The 16,141-nt window shown below is 50.7% G+C and overlaps 1 protein-coding gene across 2 annotated transcripts; it reads right to left on the reverse strand.

Annotated features, from left to right (window-relative positions):
• Positions 1 to 5,534: 5,534 nt before the first annotated feature.
• Positions 5,535 to 13,323, reverse strand: Hspbp1 (HSPA (Hsp70) binding protein 1). Of its 2 annotated transcripts, none has more exons than XM_048369530.1 (8): positions 13,178 to 13,323; positions 12,572 to 12,871; positions 9,998 to 10,202; positions 9,622 to 9,846; positions 6,998 to 7,153; positions 6,797 to 6,893; positions 6,254 to 6,365; positions 5,535 to 5,855 (listed from the first exon to the last, which is right to left on the reverse strand). In XM_048369530.1, exons 1-8 carry the CDS (start codon positions 13,313 to 13,315, stop codon positions 5,781 to 5,783), a joined length of 1,308 nt encoding a protein of 435 aa, XP_048225487.1. In that variant the 5' UTR covers positions 13,316 to 13,323; the 3' UTR covers positions 5,535 to 5,780. The 2 variants fall into 2 exon arrangements, with proteins under 2 accessions (XP_048225487.1, XP_048225488.1); XM_048369531.1 differs by having other exon boundaries at positions 12,572 to 12,868; positions 13,178 to 13,294.
• Positions 13,324 to 16,141: the final 2,818 nt, after the last annotated feature.

Consider the following 16,141-nt stretch of genomic DNA (forward strand, 5'->3'; position numbering starts at 1 on the left):
GACCTACTGCGCAGGCGCCGCTGAGCCCAGCAGCGGGCGTCTCTGGGACTCCGTTCCAGAGACCGGCTCACATCCTGCTCCGGGATTTCCCACCCCCAGCAAAAAGAAAGTTATTTGCCATTCCGTCTCCTCCAATCACAGTTCCGCCTCGGCCCGCAGTCCGCCCCCGAGGCTCCGTCCCGGCTTTTCCCGGGCCCCGCGCCCGCGTCCTTTTGTTTTCCGCGGGGTCTCGGGACGGCGGTGCTGGGCCGCCGGACCTCGGCTCCTCCCCCCCCCCCCCCCTCCGCCGCCTCGCGTCCATTGCTCGGGCCTCGTCTTTTGCTGTTGACAGGTTGCCGCACAAAGCCTTGCCTTGTAAATAACAAATGGCAGGGACCTCCGAGGCTTGTATCTGCGTCCACTCCACGCCCCTCCGGCTCTGAGCCTCAGTTTCCCCAACTCCCACAGCCCCTGCCTCCCTGATCACCTGAGAGGCCAGTTGAAAGGATGAGATGGGGAAGTGCACGTGAGACCTTCCCATCCCAGAGACGTCCTACTGAATCATGCTCGCACTGTCGTACTGTGTGCAAGGATGCTAGGTGGTCATTTGTCCTGGTAACTCCTCACTGGCCTTCCCCGCCGCCCCCTGCCGGTCATGCGACTTTTCAGCCGTGTCCCCTCTGGTCTCGGCTCTCTCTAGCCTATTTGTTACACGTGGTGTTGATTGGGACCTGTGCTGTGGGACAGATGGCCTTAGTGGGCCCAGTTCACAGCTCGGACTGCACCCCGTCCCTCAACACCCGTAACAAAAGGCAGCTCAAGAAACCAGGCTCAGCCGGGTTAGTCTTAAATCTTTTGGTGCCTCACACCTGACACTAGCCATTGGTCAAGGTAAGTCACATGGTCAAGGTGATTGTCAAGGTGGGGTGGGAAGGTGGGAAAGCTCCCTGCACAGTCTACCTTTCTGCGATCCCTCGGTTTTGCCGTTTCCACTTCCATCTTCAAATTCTCATAAAATAGGCCTAGCTTTCTCATATTACACAGCTGGAAGCAACTGCAAACCTATTTGGGTTTTCTAGAGAAACTGAACCAATGGAATATTTACAAATACATCCCAATGAGGCCATGGCCTGCGTGAATACTGGATGTCTAAGAAGAAGGCCCAAAAGCACAGGTTATGTCATTAAGTCTAAGCACAAAGGCCAGAGAATTGGGAGCCAGTGCTGTAAGCCCTTGAGGCTCAAAACCAGGAGTGCCCATGGCTGGCCCTGGGAAGGCGATGACTGGGAAAGCCTATGCAGAAAGAGGCAACATGGGCTGGGAATGTGGCTTAGTGGTAGAATGCTTGTCTAGCATGCATGAAGCCCTGAGTTCGATTCCTCAGCACCACATATATAAAAAAAAAAGCCAGAAGTGTCCCTGTGGCTCAAGTGGTAGAGTTGCTAGCCTTGAGCAAAAGAAGCTCAAGGACAGTGCCCAGGCCGAGTTCAAGCCCCAGGACTGGCAGAAAAAGAAAAGTGAAAGAGGCAATGTGCCCTTTCTCCACCTTCATGTTCAATTTAGGCCCCTGGTGGACTACATGACGTACTCAGGTCTTCTTCCCTTAGTTAATGCTCAAATGCTTATCTTTTCCAGAAATACCCTCATAGACACATCCTGAAATAACATCTCTGAGCTATCTGGGCTTCTCTTTAACTCAGTCACTTTGAACCTAAAATTAACCATGGCAGTGAGGCACTTCCTTCTGCCGCTTGCTTCAGTGTTGGGATCTTTGGTCTTCACCCAGCATTTGGCTTTTGTTTTCCCCACAATATGATGTCACAGTTGTGTCACAGTCTTAAGACCTGAGGGGCAGAAGGGTGGCCCTTTGCACCCACCAAATAAATGCTTAAAAGCATGGAAGACAGTCCTCAAGAGTCTAGATTGCTGCAGGAGGCTTCAAGGACTGAAATCTGTATTCACCTATTTTAAGCTTCCTGTTGCTGCTGAGAGGGCAGGCATGAGCTACCACACCCGGCTTCTTCTTTTGAGATGGAGTCTCAAAAAGACTTCTCTGCTCATGCTACTATGCCCAGCTATTGGCTTTATGCTCAGACTAGCCTCAAAATACAACCCTCCTAGTTTCAGCCTCCCAAATAGCTAGGATTATAAGCACTTCTCCAGGGCACTTCTTGGAGTACATAGTGGGAACATTTACTCCCCTCTGTTCTATTTCTATCTGAAGGGATTTCTTCTAGTCAGTGTTTCTCCTGGCCTTGCCACCCCTTTCCAGAGGACACGGAATAATTCACTCACTCCTAGACACTGTAGCTCAGCACCTCAGCTCTCCCTCCTTTTGGAGCCAGACTGCCCACATGTGCCTGAGCTTTGGCAAGGTTGTACCTGCCCAGCTGCTCATACCCAGCTGGCCTGAAGGAACAGCAAGACTGAAACCACATCCTCCAAGGCCCTAACAAATAAAGAGGATAGGGCTGGGAATGTGGTTTAGTGGTAGAGTGCTTGCCTAGCATGCATGAAATCCTAGGTTCGATTCCTCAGTAATACATACACAGAGAAAGCCGGAAGTGGTGCTGTGCTCAAGTGGTAGAGTGCTAGCCTTGAACAATAGACGCTCAGGGACAGTGCCCAGGCCCTGAGTTCAAACCCTAGGACTGTCAAAAAAAAAATAAAGCTGACATCTCATCCCCAGGTCCAGAGCCAGCAGCAGCCTTTCAATTAATCCTGAGTAAACAGCAAATTGATTCAAAACTCCCATGTGCTCAAGTATAACACACATATCAGGCCATGAGTCCAATTATCTAATGGAGCTAGGAGAACTTGACACAACCGAAGAAGCCTGGCTTTGAGATTAGCCCAGGTCTGAATTCTAGCTACACAGACTTGGCCAGGAATTAGCCATTCTGAGCACAACGTTCTCTTGAAAAACAGGTGCTAGTGACTCACAACTGTAATTCTAGTTCCTGAAGAGGCTGAGATCTGGAGGTTCACAGTTCAAAGCCAGCCGGGGGAAAGTCTGCAAGACTCCATCTCCAAAACAACCAGCAAAATGTAGGGCTGGAGGTATGGCTCAAGTGGTAGAGTGCTAGTGGAGTAAGATAAGCACACAGGAGATCAAGTTCAAACTCCAGCCCTGCCAAAAATAATATATCCACATATAGAATTACCACAGTGAAACCCCTTTGTACTATTAATATATGTGGAAAATAAAGGAGTCACAGCAAAGTAAAACAGGCTCTGGTGGGCAGGTAGCAGCAGTGGGTAGGATCAAAAATGAAGCTGGGCTGGGAATATGGCCTAGTGGCAAGAGTGCTTGCCTTGTATACATGAAGCCCTGGGCTCGATTCCTCAGCACTACATATACAGAAAAGGCCAGAAGTGACTCTGGCTCAAGTGGCAGAGTACTAGCCTTGAGCACAAAGAAGCCAGGGACAGTGCTCAGGCCCTGAGTCCAAGCTCCAAGACTGGCCAAAAAAAGAAAAAAAAAAAAAGTGAAGCTGGGTATTGGTGGCTCACGCCTGTAATCCTAGCTACTCTGGAGTCTGACATCTGACATCTGAGCCAGTCAGGTAGGAAAGTTCATGAGACCTTTTTCCCCCCCATCCTGGGGCTTGAATTCCGGGCCTGCATGCTGTCCCTGAGCTCTTTTTGCTCAAGGATAGTGTACTACTACTTGAACCACACCACCACTCCTGGCTTTTGCTGAGTTTATTGGTAACAGAATGTCACAGGCCAGGCGCCAATGGCTCTTGCCTGCAATCCTAGCTACTCAGGAGGCTGAGATCTGAGGATTGTGGTACAAAGCCAGCCATGAGATTATCTCCAATTAAACACCAGAAAACCAGAAGTGGTGCTGTGGATCAAGTGGTAGAGCACTAGTCTTGAGCTGAATTGCTCAGGGACAATGCCCAGGCTCAGAGTTCAAGCCCCACAACCAACAACAAAAAAAGTGTCATGGACTAGAATGGCTCCAAACTGTCATCTTCAGATCTCAGCCCTGAATAGCAAGGATTACAGGTATGAACCACTGACACCCAGCCTGTGAAATTTATCTCCCATTAACCAACAGAAAACAGGAAGTAGAACTTTGGCTTCAAGTGATAGAGCACTAGCCTTGCATGAAAGAACTCAAGGATAGCACCCAGGCCCTGAATTCAAGCCTCACAACCTATTAAAAAAAAAAAAGGGTGGAGCTGGGGATATGGCCTAGTGGCAAGAGTGCTTGCCTTATATACATGAGGCCCTGGGTTCGATTCCCCACCACATATACAGAAAACGGCCAGAAGTGGAGCTGTGGCTCAAGTGGCAGAGTGCTAGCCTTGAGCAAAAAGAAGCCAGGGACAGTGCTCAGGCCCTGAGTCCAAGGCCCAGGACTGGCAAAAAAAAAAAAAAGGGTGACTAAGAGTGAGTGTATTTGAAATAGTGTGCATATATGAAAATGGAACAGTCAAACTTGTTGAAACTTTTTAAGAGGGAAGAAAAGCCACATGCTGGTGGCTCATGCCTATAATCCTAGCTAGTCAGGAGGCTGAGCTATGAGGATCGTGGTTCAAAGCCAGCCCAGGCAAAAATGTCCATGAGACTCTCATCTCCAGTAAACCACCAGAAAACGAAGTGGTGCTGTGGCTGAAGTGGTAGAGTGCTAGCCTTGAGCTGAAGAGCTCAGGGACAGTGCCCAGGCCCAGCGTTCAAGCCCAACAACTCACTAAAGAGTGAGGGAGAGATGTAACAGTGATTTTGATCCAGATGTGTTTGTATGTATGGAAATGACACAAAAACTCCTTTGTACAACTAATAAAAATAACGTTAAAAAATCACCAATTGGGACTCTTAGTTGCAAATGACAATTTTTTTTTTTTTTTTTTTTTTTTTTGGCCAGTCCTGGGCCTTGGACTCAGGGCCTGAGCACTGTCCCTGGCTTCTTTTTTTTGCTCAAGGCTAGCACTCTGCCACTTGAGCCACAGCGCTACTTCTGGCCATTTTCTGTATATGTGGTATTGGGGAATCGAACCTAGGGCTTCATGTATGGGAGGCAAGCACTCTTGCCACTAGGCCATATCCCCAGCCCCAAAAGACAAATCTTTTAACCCAACTAAAACTTATTACAGAGGAGGGGGCATTCCCCTCAAAGATCTGTGACGGCTCCAGAGTCCCAGCCAAGAGCCTTACCTGGGACACAGTGACCTCCATCCAAACTAGAGCCTGTCCCCTCTAGACGCCAGATGCACCTGTTCCCTGCCCTGTCCAACACAACACTGGGAGAGGGCCTCTGCACTCACAGCCAGGACCCCCCATCTCTTGTTCTGATTCAAGCAGCAGAAGTCACATGACTACCCTTCTGCAAGGAATGCTGGGAAAGAATGGCTTCTACTTTAGAATTCAGGGATGTTGGGGAGTCAAAGACAAATAAAAATAGGACAGATGTTCACTTTTGCCCAACAGAGGCTGGAGGATGGAAGGCCACACAAGAGCAATGCTTTTATTTTTCCATCAGTTCCCAAAGTCTCCACCCTTGCCTGCCCTCCCCCAGGGACCCTGGAGAGGAGGTGACAAAGGTGGCAGGAGGAGGGTAAATGCCTTTATTGGAAGAGCAGTGCAGACATAAGGAAGGTGAGTGCACAGAGGGTTGGGGTCCACAGAGCCAGCACCATCCTCAGCACCCCCTCCAGGGGGATGCCCAGAGATGGACTGGCCCACCCAGGCCCCGGCCAGGCCCTGCAATCCCCTGGGAGACAGCGTCGTGGGAGGGAGGGAGGCAGGAGGCCCGGGGTTCCCACAGAGAGAGCACCAGAAGCCACTTGGTTTCACCGATCCATGCTGTCATCCGTGGGGCTAGAGAAACAGGTCTGTAGCAGCTTTTCGCAGAACTCTAGCTCTTCCTGGAGGAGGGTAAGGGAGGAGGGGTACTGAGCACAGAGCCAACAACACCTCCAGTGCTCAGCAGCCCATGCATGAAGCCACATGTAGGACACACGCTATACATATACACCACATGGGAGCAAGTTTCCTCTACCTCCCCATGAGCTAACTCTCTGGGGAATGTAAGCCACATCCCCAGTGTCCACAGGGGGCCTGCCACCCGATAGGTGCCAGAAAGGAAGAATGTTTCCTAGAAGGCCTGTGTCAAAACCCCTCAGCTCTCAGCCTCCTGAGTAGCTGGGATTACAAGCGTGAGCACTGGCACTCAGGTCATTTACTTCTTCACTTAAAGTTTAACTGAATCGCTCCCCCCACCCAGTCTCCCCTACACTAACACAGCACATCTGCCTCACCACACCTGGTATTCCTCATGCTGCTGTAGCAGCTGGCAGCGGTGGCGCAGCAGCTCCTCCAGGCCCAACTCCGGCTCCCGACACTCACGCACACCCTGGGGGAAGTCTGTCACCAGGCTTCGGGAGACATGGGGGCAGGCCTTAAGATGGGGAGACCTCTGCAGCCCATCCCCAGCATCCAGCCCCCACCCCCTCCTCTGGCTCCCCTGGCATCCTAGGTGTACCACTGCCAGTTGCTCCATCTGTACAATGACCCCAGGAGGTCTCACACTACCCCAAGGGTAATGCCTGGGCCCACATGGACCCACATGGGTTGACATGGACTGACATGGGCCCACATGGGCTCGGCTGCGTCCTCTGTTACAGCGAGCCATGAAGCCACTGTGGGCAGGGGGTAACAAAGACTTCCCTCCCCCAGTGTGCAGTGTAAGCTGTGCAGGTAGGGAAACAGGCTGGGAAGTTCCTGCTCCCCTCTGGCTTCAGACTCTTCATCCCCCAAGTCCTGGGTCCCCAGGCTGTGGGACACTGGTGGGCAGGCTCACCCTCACCTGCACAGGGCTCCAAGCACGTGCTCATGGAAGGGGCTGTGCTCTGTCCGCACGAGGGCCACCAGCTGCTGGACCATCCCCATGGCGCACAGTGTCCCTGCAGGAGGACAGGGGGAGTCAGAGGGGCCCCCTCGGCACACCCGTATCTCCTGTGCCTGTGCCCACCCCAAGGTATCCACTTCCTGCCCCGAGGCTGCCCACCTTTGTGCTCGGGGTGGCCCACCAGCAGATTCTGCAGCAGGAATGCCGACTTGACCTTGAGCTTCTGCACTTGCTGCTGCATGGCCCGCATCAGCACAGAGAAGCCGTCCAGGCGGAGGAACTGAAGCAGCCCAGCCTCCTGCTCCCGGACCAGGCCTAGGAGAGGGACAGGGCCTTGAGGTCACAATCACCACCACCACCACCATCACCATCATCACCATGACCACCATCATAGCCATCACCGTCATGAACATCACCACCACCACCTTCATTGCTCCCAATAGACCTGAGATACCTAAGCATTATCTTCTTTTTTTAAAGTATTTTGAGAGGGATAGTTCATAATCCCTCATAAAACCTGCCTTTTTAAGTATCCCATTCACTGGTATTTTAGAATATTCACAAAACTGCGCAGCCCCCACCATCGTGAAACGCTGGAACATTTTTATCATGCCAGTACCTATTAGCAGTCATTCTCAATTTCACTTCCCTTAGCTCAGCAACGCTGGATGTCTGTATGGATTTGCTTGCCATAACATTTCCCATATATGTACTCACACTGGATGCTGGTGGCTCACGCCTGTAATCTTAGGTACTCAGGAGGCTGAGACCTGAGGATCATAGTTGCAAGCCAGCCCAGGCAGAAAAGTCCCCATGATGCTCTTATCCAATAAACTACTCAGAAAAAGCAGGAAGTGGTGCTGTGGCTAAAGTGGTAGAGCACTAGCTGTGACCAAAAGAAGCTTAGGGACAGTGCCCAAGCCAAGTTCAAGCCCCAGAACTGCCCAAAAAACCAAACACGTATTCACACAACATGGGACTGTGCATACTTGGCTCGGTTCACTCTGATTTTGCATTTTCAAGGTCAACTGGCATTTTAAATTCTACCAGTGCAGCAGGACACTGGTGGCTCATGCCTGTATTCCTAGCTATGCAAGAGGCTAAGATCTGAGGACTGAGGTTTCAAAGTTAGCCTGGATAGGGAAGTTGAGACTCTTATCTCCAACTAACCAGAAAAGGCCCAAAGTGGCACTGTGTCTCAAGTGGTAGAGTGCTAGCCTTGAGCCAAAGAAGCTCAGGGACAGTGCCCAGCCAAGTTCAAGCCCCAAGACTGGCAAAAAAAAAAAAAAAAAAATCTACCAGTATTTCATCTTTTGTTTTTGTTTTGTTTTTTTTGCCAGTCCTGGGGCTTGGACTCAGGGCCTGAGCACTGTCCCTGGCTTCTTATTTTGCTCAAGGCTAGCACTCTGCCACTTGAGCCACAGCGCCCCCTCTGGCCATTTTCTGTATATGTGGTGCTGGGGAATCGAACCCAGGGACCTCATGTATATGAGGCAGGCACTCTTGCCACTAGGCCATATCCCCAGCCCCAGTATTTCATCTTTTCATGGCTGAATAATTATTATTCTACTGTATGGATTTACCACATTTTGTATATCCACTTATCCAGCGATGGAAGCATTACCTCTTTTTCTAATTGTCAGAACTATCCTACAAGTAAATGCTCTGGATTCCCATTTTATAGATGAGGAAATGACCCATCAGGTCAAGCTACAGAACAGGGATGACTTTCATTCTGAGGGCAATGAGCGCTCTGGAAAGCCTTCCTGAAGGGCAAGTGGGTCAGGACCCGCATCTCCAGGGATGCCAGTTCATGGGTTGGCTCTGGGCCTGCTCTGCCAAGACAGACAGGAGGCCCTGGTAAGCTTGTAACCAGTAAGTGACTGACTGGTAAATGTGACTGAGGAACATAGCCATTCAAGTTCAAGTTCAATTTAAATGTATTAAAAAAAAAAAAAAAGCCAGGTGCCAATCCCTCACATGGATAATCCTAGCTACTTGGGAGGCTGAGATCTCTTGGGAGCCAGCCCAGGCAAGAACGTCTATGAGACTCTTATCTCAATTGCCCACCAAAAAAGCCAAATGTGGAGCTGTGGCTCAAGTGGTAGAGTGTTAGCCTTAAACAAAAAAGCTCAAGGACAATGCCTAGGCCCTGAGTTCAAGCCACAGGACTGGCACACACCAAAAAAATCTCCAGTGGTATAAGGTATGTCCTATTAAACACAATTTTGTTACTTTTGTTACTAAATTTCATACCAACCACTTAAAATGCCCTATCTGAGTTGAGATGTACTTTAACTGTAAAACACACATCATATTTTGAAGACCACCAGAGAGCCCTGAGCTCCCACATGACCAACAGACGTTAACCATGTGGCCCTGGGAAGCACCATCACTCAAGATTCCGGTCCCTCACACTCTGCCTCTACTTTTGGCCTGGCTTATGATCACAGCCCCTGCCTCATCTCCACCTCCTGCCCACCGGTGCTGGGCCTCCCTCCTCTCCATGCAGCAGGGTGGTTGTTTTGCAGATCCCTCTGCTTTCAAGTGAAAGCTTGGGTCCCCACCTGTGGCTCCTTCTTCAGTGCTGAAAGGAAATAGACCACAAACCACAAGACAAGGAACCTTCCATGTGCATCTGCAGGTGGAATGCTGAGCTGAACAGGCTACACTCTGTAGGAAGGTCAAAACTCTGGCACCCTGTCCCCAGTGACTCCAGAGGTTCCCACCCCTGTTGCCAGCTCTGGCCCCAGCCCATTCCCCAGCACCCCTGGGACACTCACAGGAGATGGCGAAGAGGGCCTTGACGCGTACCGTGTCGCAGGAGTCCCTGTCGAGCAGCCGCAGCAGCTTCCGCAGGGCACCAAGGCCCAGCACCTGCTCCTGGATGGCCGCCACGTTCTGACTGCATGTGCCAATGAGCTGGGCAGCCCGCCACCGCAGCCCTGCGGCCCTCGCCTCCAGGTAGCGACCCACCAGCAGGTGCATGCCGGACAGCTGGCAGAAATCTGCAACAGAGACCAGAGAGTCGCTGCTCCTGGTGGCAGCAGAGGGAAGGTCTGGAGGCTGGGAGGGGCTGCTACTGCAGTTCCCAGGAGAAGGAATCAGTGCTGAGCCATTGAGGACATGAAGAGGATGGTGCTCTGAGGGAGGGGGTACCTGCTGCATTGTCCATGTTCTCACACAGGTCGGCTAGCAGCTCCAAGGCCCCCTCGCGCTCCTGCTGATCGGAGGCCAGCTCGGCTTCCCCTGCTGCAGAGGGCATGGGCTGGGACAGCACCCGGAGGCAGTTCTTCATCTGCTCCACTTCCTCTCGCTGGCCCCGGAAGGCAGCCGACATGGCCTCCTGCAGCCATTGGCGCCTCTGCGGGACAGGGGTGGAAAGAAGCAGTGACTATGTAGGAAGTTACAGCATCAACATCACAGGTCTTTCCATCAAAGTGTCTAGGCCAGGAGTGGTGGCTCAGGCTTGTAATCTTAGGTACTTGGAAGGCAGAGATCAGGAAAATATGGCTTGAGTCCACCTTGGGCACAGAAAGAGACTCCATCACAACCATTGATTGATAGGGCGTGATGCATGACTATTATCCCAGCCACAAGCAAAGCACAATGGCTAGATATGGTTATTGGCATACTTCTCTCCAAGCAATGCAGGTAGGCACAAACAAGAGGATCACAGTCCATGCTGGCCCAGACATAAAGAAAGACCCTATCTTAAAAATAACCAACACAAAAAGGAGCTAGCAGAATGGCTCTGGTGGTAGAGCACTTGCTTTGCATGTGAGAGGCCCTGAGTTCAAACCCCTGTATCACTCAAAAAAAGGGAAAAAAATGTCTAGGGGCATGCTTGCACCTTTTTTTCTTTTATCTTCTGAGACAGAGTCTGGCTACACAGGCTTGCCTTGAACCAATAAGTAGCCCAGGCTACTTTACCTCATGATCCAAGGTAGATCTAAGGATCTACCCCTAGAGTGCTGGAATGAAAGATATGTCACCACACCCAATTTTTTTTTTCTTTCTGCCAGTTCTGGGGCTTGAATTCAGGGCCTGAGCACTGTCCCTGGCTTCTTTTTGCTCAAGGCTAGCACTCTACCACTTGAGCCACAGGGCCACTTTTGGCTTTTCCTATATATGTGGTGCTGAGGAATGGGACCCAGGGCTTCATGTATATGAGGCAAGCAATCTACCAGTAGGCCATACTCCCAGCCCAAGAGCACCTTTTTTATTCAGATTCTTTTCTTGGTCCTGAGCCAGACAGGCAGAAACTCTTATGGAGTGAGGGTGGGAGGGACCTACATTCTGGTGAGAGAGCAGATAGGATAAGCAGAACATGTACATGATATGGTTCTGTAACAAGCACCATTGGGTGATAATGGACAGACAGAAGGATCAGGATGACTGGGGTGGGTCTGCAGAATTAAATGAGATAATCTTAGAAAGGGTAGGTCAACAAAATTCTCAGGTACTTTAGTGCTTTTAGTTTTTTTTTTGTTTTGTTTTTGTTTTTGCCAGTCCTGGGCCTTGGACTCAGGGTCTGAGCACTGTCCCTGGCTTCTTTTTGCTCAAGGCTAGCACTCTGCCACTTGAGCTTCATGTATACGAGGCAAGCGTTCTTGCCACTAGGCCATATCCCCAGCCCCTAGAGCTTTTAGTTTTTTGTGTGCTTTTTTTGTTTGTTTGTTTTTGCCAGTCCTGGGGCTTGGGACTCAGAGCCTGAGCACTGTCCCTGGGTTCTTTTTGCTCAAGGCTAGCACTCTACCTCTTGAGCCACAGCGCCACTTCTGGCTTTTTGTGGCTTTTTTGAGTTCTTTTTTGTTTGTTTGTTTTGTTTTTTTGCCTTTGTGATTTCTCTGATACATGCCCAACATGTTAGAAAAATAGTTAAAAAAATAACTTGAGATAATGCCTAACTTGCTTAATGTTTTATGGAATTTTTACCAACAATCTGGGCATTGAAAAGAACACAGGTATGAAGCACAGGTAAATGAAATAAGTTTAATGAGTGGGAAAAAAAAGCTTTCTGTATGTTTCCCACCTCACTGTTGTAAAGGTTCAATGACATTGTAAATGTAAGTAGATTAGCACCATGTTCCACAAATAGGGGTTTGCAAGTACTCTTTACATATAGTAACACTAACGTCAAAACAACTCCAGCTGTCTCCAATTGATGGATTTAAAAAAAATTTTTTAAGCAGGGGAAGGTTGTGACTTGCTCAAGACAAGGTCACAGTCAGCCACCCGCAGAAGTCAAACTATGTACTGTACTTGGTGCAGTGCTCCATGAACTGGAAACTCAGAGCCATGCTAGAATGTATTGCTATTCTTGTTATCGATTTGCAAATGAATGAACCTGAGGCTCTAAAAGATTTAGGTAATATACCCAAGGTCATACAGCTGGACAACCCTGACTCCAAGGTTGTGGGGCACTGGAGAGCCATTTTGCATTTTTTGTTTGTTTGTTTTCGGCTTTCTGTTCTTTCTTTGATTTGTTTAAAGAAGAGGTGATTCTTCCCCCTAGAACAGTGCCCTTGGTCCAGGGTTCAGACATTTGACCTCTGACCTTCAGCCTAATGACCCCATGCAGCAAAAATATAGCTTACCATGCCTGCACATCAAAACATACCAACCAGGAAATCCTCAATATCCAGCATCCCGCCATGCCACACTTTCCAAGACACTTCTGTCCCCAACACCTTCACCCAGGCTTTTGGGTCCCCACATCCCGTACGTTACCTCCTCGCTCATGGGTTCTGGAGGGGGATCTGGCTCCTGAGAACCCGCTGTGATGGCCATTTGCAGCAGACCTTGGAGGTTACGTGGGGGCCGGGGATTGCCGGCGCCCCCAGCTGAGGAACCGCTGCCCCCAGACGAGCAACCCTGGGAGGCCGGGGGCAGCGCCAGAGGGAGGCGATTGCCTCCCGAACCTTGGTCTGCCATGGACCGTTTGTGAAGGGAAGAAATGTGTTGGGGAGGGAAGATGGTCACCGCTGATAGAGCTCTGACGTCCTGATGGGTCGACTTCTGGGGTGTCTGCCGAAAACGTGGCGTTTAAGGGGCGCTCGGCGGCCCCCCACTACCCCAAACCACTCTAACCGCACCCCTCTTAACCACAGCCCCCTCCCTTTCATACTAACGGGACCCTTCCTCAAAGCCATAAGCCCCTCCTTCATCCCTGGCAACAGGCCCCACCCACTCCTCCTGGCAACAACCCCCCCTCCACAGCCTGCGTCCCCGTCTCCTAGCAACCTATTGCCCCACCCCCAAAGCAATACGGTATCCTTAGTGACAAGCGAAGCCCCTCCTTTTCGAAGAAGGGTTCCCCAGCACGGCAGATCTTACCTCCACGAGCCTGTAGCCGCCGCCGTGCCTAAGGAGAGAATCGCCTGCACCTGACTCCGCTGGGCGCCGCCATCTTGGCCGGAAGTGCGCATGTCCTAACCCGGAAGTGCTTGGCGCACCCACCCTACTTCGCAGCATTGTGGAGGCTGAAGCCGCTCCCCGGCTCCTCCCAGCAGATACCGCCTTCGGCCCCGCCCCATGCCAGGCCACGCCTCCTTATGCCCCCATAGTGATCGCCCCTATGCTACGCCCCGCCCCCTGGCCCACGTTGCGCCCCAGCAAGCCCCACCCCTCTTCCTCATTAATCCCCACCTCTGCACGGTGTAGCCCTGCCCACACCCAAACTTCCCGCCCCCATTCTGGGTCTTTCTTCGCCTCACTTAGGCTTTGCCTCTCCGTTAAGCCCCGCCCTAGTGCCTAGCACATCTGCCGGCTCCCGTTCGACCACACCCTTTTCTACACCATGTCCCCTCCACCTTTCAGGTGTGTCTCCTTCCGGTCACGGAGATTCAAACGTTGAGCCAGACGTTTGATTTTACTCTCATCTTCTATTTGGGCCTCGGGAGGTCTCACCTTTAATACATGACTTACCCATAGGCACCAACCCTCTATTTCTCTGCCTCAAGTTCCCCATTCATCAAATAGGGCTGCCGTGTGGACCTCTCAACCTTCGTCGGGGGGCTGGGAATATGGCCTAGAAGCCCTGGACTCGATTCCCCAGCACTGCACATATATAGAAAATGGCCAGAAGTGGCGCTGTGGCTCAAGTGGTAGAGTGCTAGCCTTGAGCAAAGAGAAGCCAGGGACAGTGCTCAGACCCTGAGTTCAAGCCCAGGACTGCCAAAAACAATACAAAAAAAACCTTCATGGACCCCTGGGCCCTCCCAGGTGCAGAGGAGGGAGACCCTGGAGGTCTGGAGCCAGGAAGCCAAGTGTGCCAGTGCCTACCTAGCTCAGGATTCAGATTACCAAAGGAATCTGGAAATGTGCTGGGCAGGCCTGGTGTGCCCCGGAATAGACCTGGCCTGTGGGGATATTTGCATTGGGTTGGGCTTAAGGAAACTCCATCTGGATAGAAGGTGAGGTCACAGCCCCAGAGCTGTGGGGTCCCTGCTGGCCTCAGTTTGAGCAGAGATGGGAATGTAGCTTAGTGGTAGAGTGCTTGCCTTGCATGCATGAGGCCCTGGGTTTGATTCCTCAGTACCACATAAACAGAAAAAGCCGGAAGTGGCGCCCTAGCTCAAGTGGCAGAGTGTTAGCCTTGAGCAAAAAGAAGCCAGGGACAGTGCTCAGGCCCTGAGTTCAAGCCCCAGGACTGTCAACACACACACACACACACACACACACACACACACACACACACACTTATAGCTATGCACCACTGGCCCAAACCTATAATCCTAGCTACTCAGGAAACTGAGATCAGAGGATCCTGTTTTGAAGACTGGGGCAGACAAATCCAAGAGACTTGTGTCTAATTAATTGAGGGGGAAAAAAAGAAGCCAGAAGTAGAGATGTGGTTCGAATAGTAGAGTGCAGCCATGAAAGAAAAAAGCCAAGCATAAGGCCCTGAATTAAATAAAGTCCCACACTAGCACAGAAAGAAAAGAGAGAGGAAGAGAGAAGGAAATAGAGCTGGGCACCAGTGGCTCATGCCTGTAGTCCTAGCTACTCAGAAAACTGGAAGTGGTACTGTGGCTCAAAGTGGTAGAGCACTCGCTTTGAGCTGAAGAGCTCAGGAACAGCGTCCAGGCCCAGATTTCAAGCCCCATAACTGGAAAAAAAAAAAAAAAGGAAAGAAAAAATAGCCTACCCAAACCCATACATTTATTTATTATCTTGCAGTTCTGGAGGACTGAAGTCCTGAGCTAAATATGTCTTCCTGGCATTTGAGAGCTTCTAGTAGCTAAAGAATGCATATCACTAAATGACCTAGGCATCTCAATAGAGCCTAAAGGCTTATGTGTACAACCTATAGGAGAGTTGGGAAATAGATGGGTGCCTAATACCTTTGCTTACCTGACATAAAGGAGTCTATGGGCGACTTGAGGGTTGTGCACTGGTGTGAACATGGTGTGGCCGTGGACAGTGGACCAGTAGGGTTTGTACTAAGGCCCATATGAAGATTTATTACAAGTACAAAATACATAAAGGTCTCCACATTTTTATATGGGAGCATGGTGCAGTGGCTCAAGCCTATAATCTCAACTAGTGAGGCGGCTGAGATTGGAAGGATTGTAGTCCCAGGCCAACTTGGGCAAAAAGTTTGTGAGATCCCTTCACCACCCATCACTGGGCAGAGTGGTGCAGACCTATCATCTCAGCTACAGTGAGAAGCACCAGATGAAAGTCCAGGTTGCAGGCCCAAGCAAAAACAAACAGTGCAAAAAGGTCTGCAGGCATAATTGCAGATAGTAGTAGAGTGCCTGCTTAGCAAGTGGGAAGCCCTGAATTCAAGCCCCACTACTGTCCCCAAAACAAACGCATATGTAGATGCACACGTGTTTATACATATATGATATGTGTGGTGTGTGTGAAATATATGGCATATACATGCTGTGTGTGATGTATAGATGACATGTGGTACGTAGAGGATGGTTTCTGGAAATTTCTCTGTAGGAGCAGGGAGATGTGAGAGCACCATGAACACTGAGTGGATCTATATAACCAGAGTGCTTTTAATAACAGCTGCCGCTCTACCCTTGGATTTGCAAATGCCCAACTTCCATTTTGCATCTGCCTCCTTTGCTCTGGTCATGGTCTCCCTCCACCTCTGCTCCCACCCTCTCTCTGCATCCTCTCCTTTCCCCGCATCTCTCCTGCATCCCCGCATTCCTCCTGTATCCCTCCTGCATCCCTGCATCCTCCTGCATCCCTCCTGCATCCCCGCATCCCTCCTGCATCTCTCCTGCATCCCTCCTGCATCTCTCCTGCATCCCTGCATCCCTCTGGCATCCCTCTTCA

This window comes from Perognathus longimembris, chromosome 20 (assembly GCF_023159225.1).
Source record: "Perognathus longimembris pacificus isolate PPM17 chromosome 20, ASM2315922v1, whole genome shotgun sequence".
NCBI classification, from domain to species: Eukaryota; Metazoa; Chordata; class Mammalia; order Rodentia; family Heteromyidae; genus Perognathus; species Perognathus longimembris.

What these genes read in the sequence shown, in the direction of transcription:
- Hspbp1 (XM_048369530.1), bottom strand. Translation starts at nt 13,315, where the DNA reads ATGCTGCGAAGTAGGGTGGGTGCGCCAAGCACTTCCGGGTTAGGACAT. An exon ending in GCGGCTACAGGCTCGTGGAG is followed by an intron (nt 12,872 to 13,177) that starts GTAAGATCTGCC and finishes CCACGTTTTCGG; the next exon opens with CAGACACCCCAGAAGTCGAC. An exon ending in AGCAGCATGAGGAATACCAG is followed by an intron (nt 5,856 to 6,253) that starts GTGTGGTGAGGC and finishes ACCCTCCTCCAG; the next exon opens with GAAGAGCTAGAGTTCTGCGA.